At 40.9% G+C, this 15245-nt stretch overlaps 1 protein-coding gene across 3 annotated transcripts in view; it reads right to left on the bottom strand.

Annotated features, from left to right (window-relative positions):
• CCDC88C (coiled-coil and HOOK domain protein 88C) overlaps positions 1-15245 on the bottom strand; it is a 94770-nt gene that overhangs the window by 53280 nt on the left and 26245 nt on the right. For all 3 annotated transcript variants that reach the window (XM_014869887.2, XM_088167470.1, XM_088167469.1), the window contains exon 4: positions 3752-3821. In XM_014869887.2, the coding sequence (XP_014725373.2) occupies positions 3752-3821 (70 nt within the window). The remainder of the gene's footprint in view (positions 1-3751; positions 3822-15245) is intronic.

Genomic DNA, 15245 nt, shown 5'->3' on the forward strand with positions numbered 1-15245 from the left:
GTCCAAGTGCTACCGCATTTTTTTGTGATGGCAGCTCTGTTTTTCCAATAATCTCATGTTCAAAGCAAAGCTGCAAAAGCCTTCAGTAGTCTCATCTGGTGAGTGCCAAATGGAAGTTAAATAGCAGGAAAAGCAGTCACAGCCTCAGTGCTCAGTTTATTGTTCAATACCTGTTACACCTCTTTTCCCTGTATTTTAGAAGGCAAAAGTAAAATTTCTGAAAAGTGTGCAGAGCAAAACATCACATGGGCTTGTTACAAGAAATAAGTTACTGAAATTGTACACGGTGAATCAGATCTAACAGCTCTCTGGTCTTGGACCTATGGAGACAATACAGTCATTAGGGGCCTTCCTAGCTAAAACAGTATAAAGCAATACTGAATTTGTTCCAGGAATGTGACCTTGGGATTGATTCTTCTTCCTCTGCCCAAAAGGTCAGAGGGGTAACTTCGCTACAGGGTGGGGAAGGCAAAACTGGGGTTTCATCAGTGCCTCGATAAGACAGAGAGAATATCTTTGTTTTGCTTATTTCTCCCCTCCCAAGTGCTCCTGCCTCCCTCTGACTCCTCTCTGCATGACAGTAACAAAGACATCATCACCTGGGCATCACTCACACTGCTCATCACAGCCTATTCCTGCATTCAGCTTTTTGCACTGGCTTTACTCCTTCACCTCAGCCATCTCATTCCTGTTCCCTCTTTCTGAGCTTCCCATTAGCTCTCAGCCAGTTCTTCTTCCCGAGGGAAGTCCTAGTTCTTCACTTCTCTAACCATTTCTCCTGCATATCTTACCAGTGAATGCCAACCCAACGGTAAGATTAAGATGAGCTTTTCAGACACTCTTCTCTTTAAATACATTCTTTAAAGCAAATACATCTGGAGTCTTCCTTTGCTCACCACCTTCTTCTGTCGTGTATAAGCTGGGACTGGTTCTCAAAAATCATTATATTATATGGCTAAATAAGAAATTAAGGGTTTTTTTTGCACACACCCCCCATCAATTTTAGATGTTACAATCCAGAAGTTACATTTTTTCATTTTTTGTACTTTCTTTTCATACTCTGTCTAAATAATGCCAGTGGTAAGTCAGAAATAGAGAAAATAAATTTTAGAAGACCACATTAAGAAAAAAAGAAAACAAAAAACCCCAAACCACCACATTTTGAAAGATCTCAAAGAGAAACAAGTTTTCCGGTTGTAATTAAAGGATCTAGAAGACAGCAACACTGGTGTGGTATGACCAGTATCTTTCCTACAGGAGACACTGGTACTTTCTTCAAAGAGAGATCTAAGGTGCTGACAAAAACCAGCAGGCCAACGATAGCAAATTATAGCTGGATACAGGACAGCTTTCAAATGTGTGCTTTCCCAGGAACCAAAACTGTATTTACCACATTATGAGTCTCCTGCCAGCTGTCGCTCAGGAATGGCTGTGACAAGAAACCAGCCAGCCTTTCCCATTGACACTTAGCCAGCAGAGATACTGCCTTGCTGGCCCAGATGCTTCCATTCAGAAGCATGCTGGGCAGCCCACTGCCCATATGACCAACAAGAACAACAGCTCTTGTCTTTTGACTTTCTTCCTTGCCCATAACAGTAGCCTGTACAGCCCAATTAAGACTTGCAGGCTTTATTCTGCTTGCAGAAGAAGTGGATTCCTTACTCTCAGTTCAATTTTAACACAGAAGTGGCAAGACTACGAGTTTCAGTGATCCAACATCGGCTAATATTCTTTTCTGACAAATGCTTTTTTGTACATATGCACTCTACAGCTGCTAAGAGCAGCAAAACAAAATCTTCTGCCAAGAGTCCTGCCATGTGTTTGTTCTGGAGAGAGATGCTGATTACTATGTCATTCCCCATCACTGCTGACAGGGCTCATTCAGTTTACCTTCTTTGGTAAAAACAAATACAATGCCCTTGGCACTAGCACGGGGCTCAGGCAGAGATAGAATGGGCATGAAAAGAGAAAAAAAAAAGTAAGAAACACAGCAACAAAACTTTCCATTTCAGAAATGTATTTCAAAGAAGTCAACTCAATTTTCAGGCTAATCAGCTTTCCTTTTGTCTCACCAAAAGCACGGGACTCTGGACATGAGCTTACTGCTTCTACCTTACTTCTGATGTGATACTTCGTGCAACAGATATCACTGTCTACACAACATGGTCAGACATTGTTTCCTGTTTTTTCATATACATATTTTTCTCTTCATCCTCATTTATATTTCTTCCCACATTTTATTTGCAACAGTTCCTTCACACCTTATGGCAATTCTGCAAGACTCTGGTGTGTACATATAGCAAGAACTAAATTCATTACACAGGCACACAGAACACCTGGGGCCAACACACCCTTGTCCTATGGCAGACTACATCCTGGGTTACTTGCAGTAAGGGGGGGAAGAGACAACTTTCAAACCAACAAACAGTTGCTGTTCTGGCTTTGCAAGAACTCACTCATCACACATGTATGTGCATCACATGCAAATAGACATGTATGTTTATATGTACAGGCATATAAATACCTCGGTGTTACATTCTAGATATATAAAGTTGCGATATTCAGAGATGCTAAAATATTTGTAATTTGCCTACAAATACATACAGTTTATTAAAAAGCATGCTTGTATTATGGCCTGTTTAGGAGACTTGGTGCCAGAGTCCCTTAGGAGCAACTCTCAGTCCAAAAAGTTAAATCCAGCTGGTGGCCAGTCACAAGTGGAGTGCCCTAGTGCCCAGTATTGAGGCCAGCCATGGTTATTGTCTTTATCAATGATCTGGACAAGGGCATTGAGGGCACCCTCAGACAGTTTGCAGATGACACTGAATTGGGTGGGAGTGTTGTTGCTGGAGGATAAGGTGGCTCTGCAGAGGGATCTGGACAGACTGGATCCATGGGCTGAGGCCAGTGGTATGAGGTTCAAAGCGGTAGAGGTCCTGCCTTCAGAACAATCCCGGGCATCACTACAGGCTGGGAGCAGAGTGGCTGGAAAATGGTGCTGTGGAAAAGGACCTGGGGGTGCTGCCTGACAAGAGCTGAGTGTGAACATGAACCAGAGTATGCCCAGGTGGCCAAGAAGGCCAATGGCATCCTGGCCTGTGTCAGCAATAGTGTGGCCAGGAGGACCAGGGCAGGGATTGTCCCCCTGTACTTCTACACCACCTTGGCCCTGGTGAGGTCACACCTCAAATTCTGTGTTCAGTTCTGGGCCCCTCACCACAAGAAAGACATTGAGGGGCTGGAGCATGTCCAGAGAAAGGTAATGGAGGTGGGAAGGGTCTGGAGCATAAGACTGATAAGGAGCTGCTGAGGGCGCTGGGGGTGTTCAGCCTGGAGAAAAGGAAGCTCTGGGGGACTTTATTGCTCTCTACAACTACCTGAAAGGATGTTGTAGTGAGGTGAGGGCTGGTCTCTTCTCCCAAATAACAAGTAATAGGTCAAGAGGAAATGGCCTCAAGTTGCACCAGGGGAGGCTGAAGGAAAAATTTCTTCACTGAAGTGGTGGTCAAGGATTGGAAAAGAATGCTCAGGGAAGTGGTTGAGTCACCATCCCTGGAAGTATTTGAAAGACACAGATGTGGTGCTTAGGGACAAAGTTTAGTGTTAAGGGCCCTTTAAAGTGTTTTCCAACCTAAATTAGAATGGAATTACAGAATCGTTTAAGAAAACAAAAAAAAACCAAACAAAAAAACCAACAGATTTTATTTAGTATTATAGAGGAGACTAACGAAGAACCCAATGAACTACTCACCAGAAAGAGGATCTTTGCCAATCATTAAAACATTTGGTAAATTCATTACAATCAGCTGCTGAAGGACCTCCTAAACAAAAGAGAATGGACAAAAGTTCAGTGTGAAGGAATCCAAATCAATCCCACCACAAAGAATACAAAGCTCCATCAGTTACAAAGCTTTTAACATACTGGCAGGTCAGAGGTCACAAGAGGAAACCCCACTTGAGAGAGAAATCACTATTTGAAGATAGCATCAGGTTGCACAGCTAACATACACTAATCACCTCTTTTAACAATGGCTAATATGGAACTTAAAGGGTCCCTTGGCACTCATCAGGATAAATGCATGACCATGCCAGGCACACCAATCATTCAAGCCTTTACCCCAAGCATGACCTGTATTCATCTGATGTGCAACATACAGCTGCTGCCATGTTTCAGGGCGCATAAATGAACCCAGTTCAAAGGTACCTAAGCCACTCTGAAGTCTGAGCAACTCAAATAATTGGTCAAATTATTTCAGCGGTCTGAAAATTTAAGGATAGTCTAGGCAAGTGGTGTGGGGAAAAGCACTTGACCAGGCATCTGGCACTGCTCAGAGAAACTGGATATAAAGTTCTAGATTTATTTGCCCTGTTTTTAAACAGGAGTAAGACAACTAAATTACGTTCATTACATACTAAAGGGAGTTATTTTATTTTGGGAGAGATAACAGAAGGGAGGAGCACCAGGTTCAACATCCGAATGCCAGCTGTCTGAAGCTGCTCTGAAATCACCGAATGGCTTAAGGGGGAAAAAAGGCTACAAGCCCTGGGGCAGGCACAATGCTTAAAGTTGTTCAAATAAACACTTGGCAAACGGAACTCTGTACAGGAATAGGATCAGCCACGCACCCCAGAAACAAAAGGCAGAGCAGTACAGCTGTTAGCTTTGACTTGCAGTTACTATCACCCCACTTGTGATGATCTGGATAAAACATTTTGCAGGCAGGTTTTTATTTCACATAAAAAGCCTGGGAGAAAAACGGTGTATGACTGAAACATTGCTGAGATTCAGGAAACCAAAGTTCACAGATACAACTCTATCAAATGTTTGGCAGGTGCCTTTTTTCCGGCTTGTCTCCACTTCCCAGACTACCCCTAGGCCACTGGAAGTACACATGCATTGATACTGGCAAAGCATTCAGACCAGGGGAAAAAGCACCACAGCCCAGCAGAGAAACACACTTCCTGAAACAATCACCCATTCACCCAAACACTTCCCCTTCCCAGCTACCCATTGTTATTTCTCTGCTTTCAAAGTTATACCACAGGAGGAAAATTAAGCTGGATTGAAGGAGGAAATAATTCAGAGAGCCTGCAACCTTTGATAAGCAATCAGAGTGCATATTCTAAAAAAATGTTTTGGACACAACACATTTAATTTTTTTTTCTTCTGATCCATCCCAAAACACACTCCTTGGCAGTTCCGTTTTCAGATAAAGTAGAAATATCTGTGTCACAGCTAATAGGATTTTTGGAACTGTTAAAGAAAAAGATTCTACAGTCCTTTATGTAATGTGAATCTTGGCTAATGCAGACCAAATATTCGCTGACTCATTAGCCAAATGCATTTTATATTTTGGGCATGTGAGACACCTTAAAGTTTGTTTGCATCAGTTACCAAAACAGGTGCAAAAACTATTGGATGTAAGAGCACAAGGCTAGATTGCAGCATGTGAGATGACAATACAGCATGGCATAGAGGCTTTAAACAAAAACAAAAAACAAACAAACAAACAAAAAATCAGACTTTGCAAATACTGAAGTATTGAGCTTTAACCAGCAATTTCCATGGCAAAAAAGAGGAGAAAGAATTCTGCTTCCAGTCACCCTGCATGTGGAGCAGCACTGAGGCAGGAATGCATAAGGAATTTGTGCTGTCTTTGTGTAACCATCAGATCACTAGCTATTTAACTGGCAGACATTACTGCGAACCTTTATGCTGTTAACGTTCCCATGAGCTCCTCCTGCAAAATTATTTGAGTGTACCACCCAACACAACCATGACTGAACTCCCTCATAATTGTCTGAGCTCAGTATCTTCTGGCAAGAATCCGACAGTCACTGAATAGGCGCTGAAATGGCCCCAGCCTGGAAGAGTGATTTGTTAATTCAGATTGAAAGATTCTGATTGTTTCAAGAGATGATACTCTGACCCGTTTATTTTTAAAGTAAAATATTTAAACAGATAATTATCTGTATTATTCTAAAAGCCTTTGCCTTCAGGTTAGTGCTTGTGATGATACAGCTGACTGTTACACAGTGCAGCTCACCAGCAGATCTCAACGCTTTATAAAGGAAAGTCAGTGCCAGTGCTCTCCTTTTCCAAGCTCAGGAAAGTAAGTCAGAGAAACAGTTACTTCAGTTTAATAAACTACCACCTGTGAACCAATGTACCAGTAAACCATCCACTCACATAGCCACAAGCATGAGATAAAACGTGTTTTATCCTACACTGATAAATTTAGCTCAGATTTTGTCCAGACTGAAACCTCAGAAAGTTAGTGAAGCTCAGCTGACACTCAGTGGCTGATTGGGATAATGTGACCATGTGTCAGATCGATTCCTCAAAATCCCGTATCTGGAAATAGAACTAACATCCTCCTCATCTAAGAGCAAATCAGGAATTCAACTTCTATCATTGATCAATATCTTCTTGTTTTCCTTCTCTGAAGCAGCAGTAACACAGATTATTACACAATAAAAACATTTTACACAAGTAAAATGCTGTGCCTCAGCCTGGCCTCTCAGCTCCCCTCACATCTTATCATTCCTCCTTGAAGAGCCCATGAAGTCAAACTTAGGGTTCTGGCAGGGAACCAGGCTGTTTCCAGCCTGTGAACTGGCACTGAGAATCAAAGGGCCCTACAGACCCAACCATCTCCCAGGGTACAGCTACTCTGGGCATTGGCTTAACCTGGACACACTGCTGAAACCCAGACAAAAAAAAGAAATGGTAAATAAGATGACCCATTTCCCCACAGGGGCTGTAAGTTATATTAATGCATCACATATAAAGGATGCTGTTATGCTTGAAATCAAACACAGCTGTGAGACTCCAGAGCAGAGGCAGAGATGGTGTCCTTCTGCCTGAGGCAGCCAGCATGGCTAGGGGGAAGACATCCAGGCAAGCGCTGCTGGAGAGGGAAACAGGGTTTTCAAACATTTTAAATAGCCCACAGTAACCCAGAGTACCCCAGAGAGCAATTGTACAAGCAAAAAGTCTAATTCCTCCAGTGAGGAGCCTTTAAATCATTTTTACAGCACAACTAAAGCTTGGTTAAAACAGTAAAGGTTACAACAACACATGGTAACAATTCCCCAGATTATTAAAACCATCAGAAACTGTGTTGCCAGATTTACAACTTAACCAACTCAAAAGCCAGCTACTGCAAGCCAGCAATCACCTCCTTCAGACCACGGTTTGTCTTTTTTATTTATTTTTTTTTGTTAATGAGATTTCCGTGAAAAAATAATGTTGGTATCAGAAGTGTTATTTAAGGAATCAAAACAAATCGCTGTCAGGCCTCAGTGCAGTGCCTGTAGGCTTCTGAATGCTCCTCACCCAAAGATCAGGGTATTTTACACTTGACATTTGTCCAATATCTTTTGACAGCAGCCATGGTTGCACGAACGGATACTTGCAGGTGGTACATTCAACACCACGATCACAAAATATAAGGATCAGCAGCCAGGTCTTACACTCCTTGAGCCAGACACTCAAACTAAGCAGATAAAGCCCACGAAGGTTTGAGCAAGCAGTTACATGACCCTGCATTGACAGGGAGGGCTTTTCAATTGAAGGTCACACTGGGTGTCCAGACCTCCACTGCTGTGCTTGCTCACACAGACACGGAGCCTGAAGCTGGTCGGGACAATTGTGGCACCCCAGCAACAAGAGGGATACTGCCTGAACCAGAGGTAAGTTTTGCTGAAAACACCTAAGCACTCCAGGACTGGTACACCAAGAAACATCAGGGAGTTACCTAGAAAACCTAAGGTTAACCATAAATATAAATGCTCTGTTTCTCTCAGCAGCCTTCTGGTGCCTAAGCTCCTGCCGTGAACTTGCTTGACACTTGCAAGCTCTTTGCAATCACTTTTTTAAAAAAGAAGCTTAAGACAAAATAAAGCCAAAATTCCCCCACAGTGTTTTTAACAGTCAAGAGCCTTAAGAAAAATAAAAACACATACAAGATTAAGGATAAAATTCTAAGCACCAAATTAAGCATTTAGGCTTACTAAATGCTTGAATAAACACACTCATTCCCTCCATCTGAAAGTTTCTAATCATTCCTGGAGTGCTGAGGCATATTCTACATTCTCTTGTTATCCCTCCACCACCACACACACCGCTTGTTTGCTCTTTGCCTTGGATCCTCAGAAGAGATGCAGCAGAAACTCTCAATCACCGTGGTCACATATTAACACCCTATTTACCTGTAACAGGGTAAGTGGGCCTCTTGTAATTTTGTAGGAACAAAGTCTCCTTGGTCTATACTATACTTCAATACATATTTGCTTCTTAAAAATACCTATGCAACAGCATGGAATAAAACGGTCTTAAGGCATTACTCTTGGATGCGCTTTTTTAATCTCCATTTAAGTGTGCCAATAGCCCTTGCAAAGAATGAATTGCTAGGAAAGGAGTAGGTAAAATTATCCTTTCCATGGCTGAGAGACCCAGCAAACACAAGCTTTACACAAAGACCTTCCCCTGCATTACCATACAGTATAGCTTTAACGTAGAGTAACTACTAGCTTCTCATGCAGAATTAAATTAACCTCTGCCTGAATCCTAAACAAGAAGTACTAAATAAATTATGTAAGGAGAGAGGCAGTCTACAGTCATTGTAATTCAATGCTCAAGCCAAGCAATTCCATTTAAGTATAGTGCTTAGCTATAAAATGCTAATTGCCCAGCTGACTGGAAGCCAAATGGTGCTCTCCTACTTAAAATGCCCATGAGGAAAAAACATCATCAGCTTTATTTATACCAGCAAAAGCAAACAGTACCTAACCAGGGAATTTGGCTTACATTTTAGTTGCAACTCAGGCCAACAGAGCAGGAAAGCTCAGCAGAGTGCTATCTGTGCAGCACAGCCAACACCTTACTCTGATAATCTCAGTATGGATCTGATCTCACAAACATCCTTGGAGTAGGAAACATTTGGTGAAACACTGAATCCTCAGAGAAGGTCTCAGCAGGAGTCAGTGGCCGTCTGCACAAGCCCCAAGCCTCCTAGCAGCAGGATGGGGTGGCAGCTTTGCCCCTACACATTCTAAGGGCTCTTTGGATGCCACAGAGAAAGGCTGGGAGCTGCATTTCTCAGGTAAAGTTCACTCCAAGTCCAAGGGACAATCAAACACCAGCTTTTCAGGAATCATAATTCTAAGGAAGAGCCAACACTCTAATAAAGTTTTATTTTAAAACACATATTAAACACCAAATTGAGATACAAGGGTTGCTTTTGTAAATATGCTTTTTCAAAGTTTCCAGTTTTGTATTAAAATAATATGAAAAGCTATTTTGCAGCCTACAAAGAGGTTATATTTTAGACAAAAAAATATCTGTCTTCCAATAGATGTAAATTTTGTAAAGGTTGGGGATGGTTGCTGTAATTATCTGAGGAGTTATTATTGCGTCAGATAAATCATAAAAAGATTCTGTGAACTGTATGTCAGGGTCTCACAGAAGATTAGACAAGATGAAACAAGTCTGTGCACAGAAATGACGAAGAAGTGAAACACAAATGTTTTACTGACGTGTTTTCCATGTACATCTTACCATGCAAGCACGCCTGATGACACCATGTAGTGACTCAGTACTGCTTCCCTGCCAACATATTATATACGTGACAAAATTTGATTAAGAACTTTGCTCATCTCTGCAACAATTGTACTCATTATGTGATGGACTAGAGGATTAGCTGTCTTTAAAAGGATTTTTTACCTTCTGAAAACCAGCAAATTACAAAGCACATTTCTAAAGACCCTTCAAGTGGAAATCCAAAAGCCACTAAAATAACTGTGGCCTCATCTGCTGAAAATAATCAGTTCTGACAATCGTAAACTGGAATCTCAGTAGGAGGGGATGTGAAGGAATCATATCTCGTTTTAACTGTGCTCAGTCTGTGCAGGGTACAGACAACCAACGAAATTACAATTATGCTCAGTGTGTCAATACACCATGTAAGATCAGATTTTATTTTTAAAAAATTACACTTATGAGATTTGGATGGCATATAATAGACTATCATATAAAACCCCTAAAAAACCCTAGAAGGATCCAGGCATAACCATCCATTCAATTCATTGTTATGGCTCAGGTTTTATTTGTATTAGAGTAGTGCAGAGGTCCCATCCAGGAGCAGAATCACATCCACTGGAGCTGTACAAACAGTGAGACATCCCTGGAACAAAGAACTTATTATATATACCCAAGTATCAGCATGTTAGTAACAAGCAAAAGACAAAAAATAGTAACAAGCAATGGAGGAAGGAAATTAAAGTAAGATTCTCTGGCTATAATATGATCCATTGTGTACATTTTCACTGCTTTATGAACTGGTTAAATCAACTCATCCAGGCTGGAGAGAACTAAATCACTCCAAATATCAGAGGGCATGGGAAGCAAAACAAGTCCTGATAAGCACACTTTACTTTAAGATGAAATTGTTCACATCACAAAAAATAAAAATCTATGTGTATTTAAATAAAGGTACTTTTATATACATAAAAAGCGTTTTAGGACACAATTAGCTTTACTTCTAGTCCAGTGGAATAAATAATTGAGAAGCTGACAGACATCAGTTGCACAGGAATTTTATTTTTAATCAAGCTAAATACGAAAGTGTACATTTACTTCTGAAAAATGAAATGTACAGCAGTGGATTTTTTTTTTATCCTAGTTTCACTGACTCCAGGCTGAATCACCTATGTTAATAAAACACACAGCTCTATGGTTGTGCCTAGTAGCAATATTGATTTGACCCAGAGAGGAGAAAATCCAATTGTGGAGCACTGTGTTTTTCTGCTTTTATTGCCAGCAGCCCCTTTGACTAATTTACCTACTTTTGCTGCAAATAAAAAGCCTATTTGATTTGTCCTCAACTTCTCTTTTCAAATCATGTGCAAGTGACTATACATGTTTATAATAGTGTCCTGACAAATTACTCTTGACTTCTATTTTATTTCATCTTAGATTTGTCCTGCGGTGGTTTATGCAGTAACAGGGAATATGAAATGTGCTGTGTTAAAGGCTTGTCACATAACATTACAAATCTAACCAGCTAAAATGCAATCCATCTGTTGAACACACTTCCAGCTAATCTCCAGTGGCCTCTAAGGACCGTAATAATTCACCTTAACATACAATAAAAAAACACCACAGGCTATCAGAACAGACTTAAAGCACCACTGAATTATCTGAAACTCAGCACCAGGCACACTCACTTGTTTTAAACAAGGAAGTCAGTTTTTCCCATACACCGGGCATAATTTATTGGGATAATCAAAAAAATTCACAGTAGACACAAAACGGAGCAACTAAACTTAAACTTAACACTGAAGCCTGATATCAAAACACATTAGTCATGCAGAGCTCCAAGGTACAAACTCTGCTCCACTGCCCTTGATCACTGGAGTGAAAACAACCATATTAAAATACAGCTTGCTATCAAGGAAGAAACACCAGCACAACAAAAGCTTCTCTAAGGAAGACTATGTCTAAGATCTTTTTTTGACATTTCTCCTATTACAAGCATTTCTAAAACTTGGGAAGCTTATGTGTTTATATCAAACATACACAGTAAACACCTAACTAGGCACATTACAGCACTTCACATAAGACACTGAATTTCTTAACACAATTGCTATACTGCCATGAAGACCAAAATTAATTAACCCAAGGCAAGTATATGGCAAGTTGTTACTTAGAGAGGTTCAGAACTAAAGATTTGTATTGCAACTTCAACACTGCAATGGGGGTCCACGCTCTGAAAAAGTGCCAAGACTCTAAAGAAGCAGGCAACCACTAGAGTGACAATTGTGACACAATTCCTGAAAAAGCAGCAGCCAAAAGTAAAGGAAAAAAGGAATTAAAGATGGGAAGATGTAGGAATACCAGTTACACATTATAGCAATACTACTTTCCCAAAGATGAATAATAAGCAGGAACTAGGTAGCACAAATGTATAGATTTTGCATTTTTGACAGTATCAAGTAATTTATTAGTACAAATGTTGCTTGAAAAATAACGTGTTTTCTTGAGGAAAACTCTATAACAAACAATCGTGTAAGGGCACAGGGGCATGTGTAGCAGAAATCATTTCAAGGTTTCTCTAGTACAAATATTGAAAAGTCAAATCAAAGCTGAAGTTTAAGAAAACAAATCTGTCAAACTAGAAAAAAAACTAGTAAAGCAGAGAGGGGACAAAAATGGGATAATTTCATGATTTTAGTATGAAAAATATTTTGGCAGCAAAAAGAAGGCCTAACAGATGCAAATGACTTTAATGTGAATTTATGAGTCAAATTTCATTAGTGACTATGGGCAATAGAAGTAAAATAAACATCCAAGTTGACTATTACCAATCTGATACTCTTATGTCGTCCTCTTTGAAGCAAGAACTCATGAAAAACTTTCGATCTACCTCTCAGTCCCTAAGAGAAACTGCTTTACCCTGCCACTCTTACTAATGCTGACTAACATCCTACTGTCTCAGCCATCTTGACTGCCATGGGGTCAGCTCACAGAGAAAAACATTTCTGGTTAGCAGAAGGTGCCATGCTTTGCCTTCAGTACATCCGAACATCCTCAGAGCTGCTCAAATACACGGGTAGCTAAAGGCTCAGAAACAAGCACAAACATGCTCAGTCTTTGCAGAATAATAATACTCCCTGAACAAACAAGATTTAATTCACATTACACTGATAAACCATTTTCAGAAACCCAAATGGGTAGCACTGGAGAAACACAGAAAATGGCACCTAGAAACTGTGAAACTGTAAATACATGGACAGTATTCAAGCAGTGATGACCAACAGGAATTTTATGGGATAAACATTTAGGTTAGTTAGGTCACTTTGAAACGCATGAAAATATTTGTCTCTAACTCCGGAAGAACAGTATTTCCAGAACAATTTTTTCTCCCAGTGAAGAAAAGGGTTGTGACAGTGCTTGAGGAATACCTGTTAGAGAACTGAGCAACTGGTATGTCAGCACTCATCCTACTTTTTCTGCCTAGCATGCTGATAAATGTGTGTTTGGGGGGAAATCAATGAAGTTTAATTTAAACTGACCAATTTCCAAAAGCTAATTTTAAAGATTTTTAACCATGAGTTTCCAACAAGCTTGAAACTTGTGTTTGTGCAGCTTACACACAATCAAGTATTGGACAGCAATTGGACTGCACACAGTCACTAGGCCATCAGATTATTATCTAACTGCAACAGAGAATACAGCCTGAGAGGTCCTTGAGGCATTTGCAGATAACAGTGCAAAAATCCATGTTGGATTTACAGAAGAGGGAAATTTTCAGCTGGTCTGAAGAGGAGAGGGTACAGGGAACAAGCTGCTCCACCCTACAAAGATGCCTGATCCAGCAGTATGGTGCTACAGGACAAATGAGGTGACTGGGGAAGTAGAGGGAACAGAAGGTTTCACTGGTAAGGTCCATAGGTTAAAAAAAAAAATCCAAAGAATCCATACTTGCTCAACATTCGATTAAGCAAGGTGCTTTCTACTACAACCACTTGATATTCTCTTGTAGGCAAACTCCCATTACCAACCCGTTACCAGGGGCACTAAAAACTTAAATACCAATAATGCAGCGAGTCCTTCAAGTTCAGGCATGCCCCTCCCAAATATTCCTTAAAAAAACTCTGAAGTGTATCATTGCAGGCTAATGTTATGAGCTTTCCAACTACTCTGAAGCAGAATTTATATCCAACATCATTACTTCAATGTATCACTGCGTTATCACTATCATCTAATTTATCCAATATTAAGAAGTTCAACAGACACCCACACATTCCTCTCCAGGTGCTTTGCCACTGTAGCAAGTCTCAAATCTTTTCTTAAGCTAAGGGAGAAAGTTGAACTCAGATCAGACGGTTCTCCCATGTACAAATGTACAATGGTGTTTTTTATAACTAGCAGATTGCCCCAGGCAAGGAACACGCAGGGAATTTTCATGACCATCAACACTTCTTGCACTGCACAGGTGGAGGAGCTGCAATAAATTTAATGTGATTTTCTCAGGGTAACCTAAGCACCCTTGGGAAAGAAAACACTCCCAGCACTTACTGTGATAATTATCAGTTTTTACCATTAGCACTTGAGTTGGAGTTACAATAGAAGAAAGAAAAAATAGAAAAAGATGACCACATATTCTGGCAGTGAATAAAATGAGAGGGCAGGGAAAGGAAGCCATGTCCTTAAAATAGCCTCTGGGCTCCCATCGTTCCCTTTCTGGATTTTCTATGTTGATTTGTTTTCAAAGGCAAACAACCTTTCCATCTGGAGAGTTTCCGCATCCCCCTCGGAGGGGGTGCGGGTACCTACGGAGAAGAGACGCAGTTACTGCAGTGCCACTCGGCTATTCAGAGTTTACTGCCAGCAATTCGCACCTCGGCAAAACAGATCAGGCACAACCCACAGGCAATTACCAGGTCAAGCTGCCAAGAACAGCCTCTCGGATTTGCCCAACTTGTTGCCACCCGGGAGGTGACAGAGGAGCCTCATCCTCAGTCCTGCTCCACGGACACTTTTTTTACTGGCATCTGATCCCTTTGTAAGCTGCCAGCCTGGAGCCACCAGGACAAAAGGCGATGGTGCATCACGATGCTGACTGCTCAGCACCCACCCTCAGCAGGTCCAGGAGGGGACCTGGGGCAGCCCCAGGACATCCTCCATCCCAGGACAACGGGGGATTTGCCCTCTCCTGTGCCATCTCATTCATGTAAGTTCATTTGTTCCCTGCCTTCTGGGCATCCCACAGTAACAGAAATACTGTCCTCTGACAAGAAATGGATATACATATATGTATCTGTATACATCTACACATACTGAGTTTTGTATATATGTGTTTCTGCTATTTCTCCAGGATTATTATAACTGGTCACACCTGTTACAGACAAAATTCTTCTGGAAGCCCTATCTGATTTGCTCTATCAAGACTGTCCCACATGTTCAATCATTTGGAGTCCCCACAGTTCAGCAGCAAGAGTATCAGGAGTCTTACTCCACACCACACAAGGTCGCTTCCTAAACACACAACACTGAAAAGTCTGCTAAAGTGATGAAAAAAAAACCCCAAACCTGTGATATATTGTATACTTGATAAAATTTAACCTTAGTCTTTCAGAGTCAGGTCAGTCATCCAACTTAACTTGAGTCTGAGAATTTACACCAAAAAATAGTTGCTATAATACTTGTTTTAAAAAAAACGAACACACACATTTTGAAC

This window comes from Sturnus vulgaris, chromosome 6, assembly GCF_052056855.1.
Source record: "Sturnus vulgaris isolate bStuVul1 chromosome 6, bStuVul1.hap1, whole genome shotgun sequence".
In the NCBI taxonomy this organism is placed as follows: Eukaryota; Metazoa; Chordata; class Aves; order Passeriformes; family Sturnidae; genus Sturnus; species Sturnus vulgaris.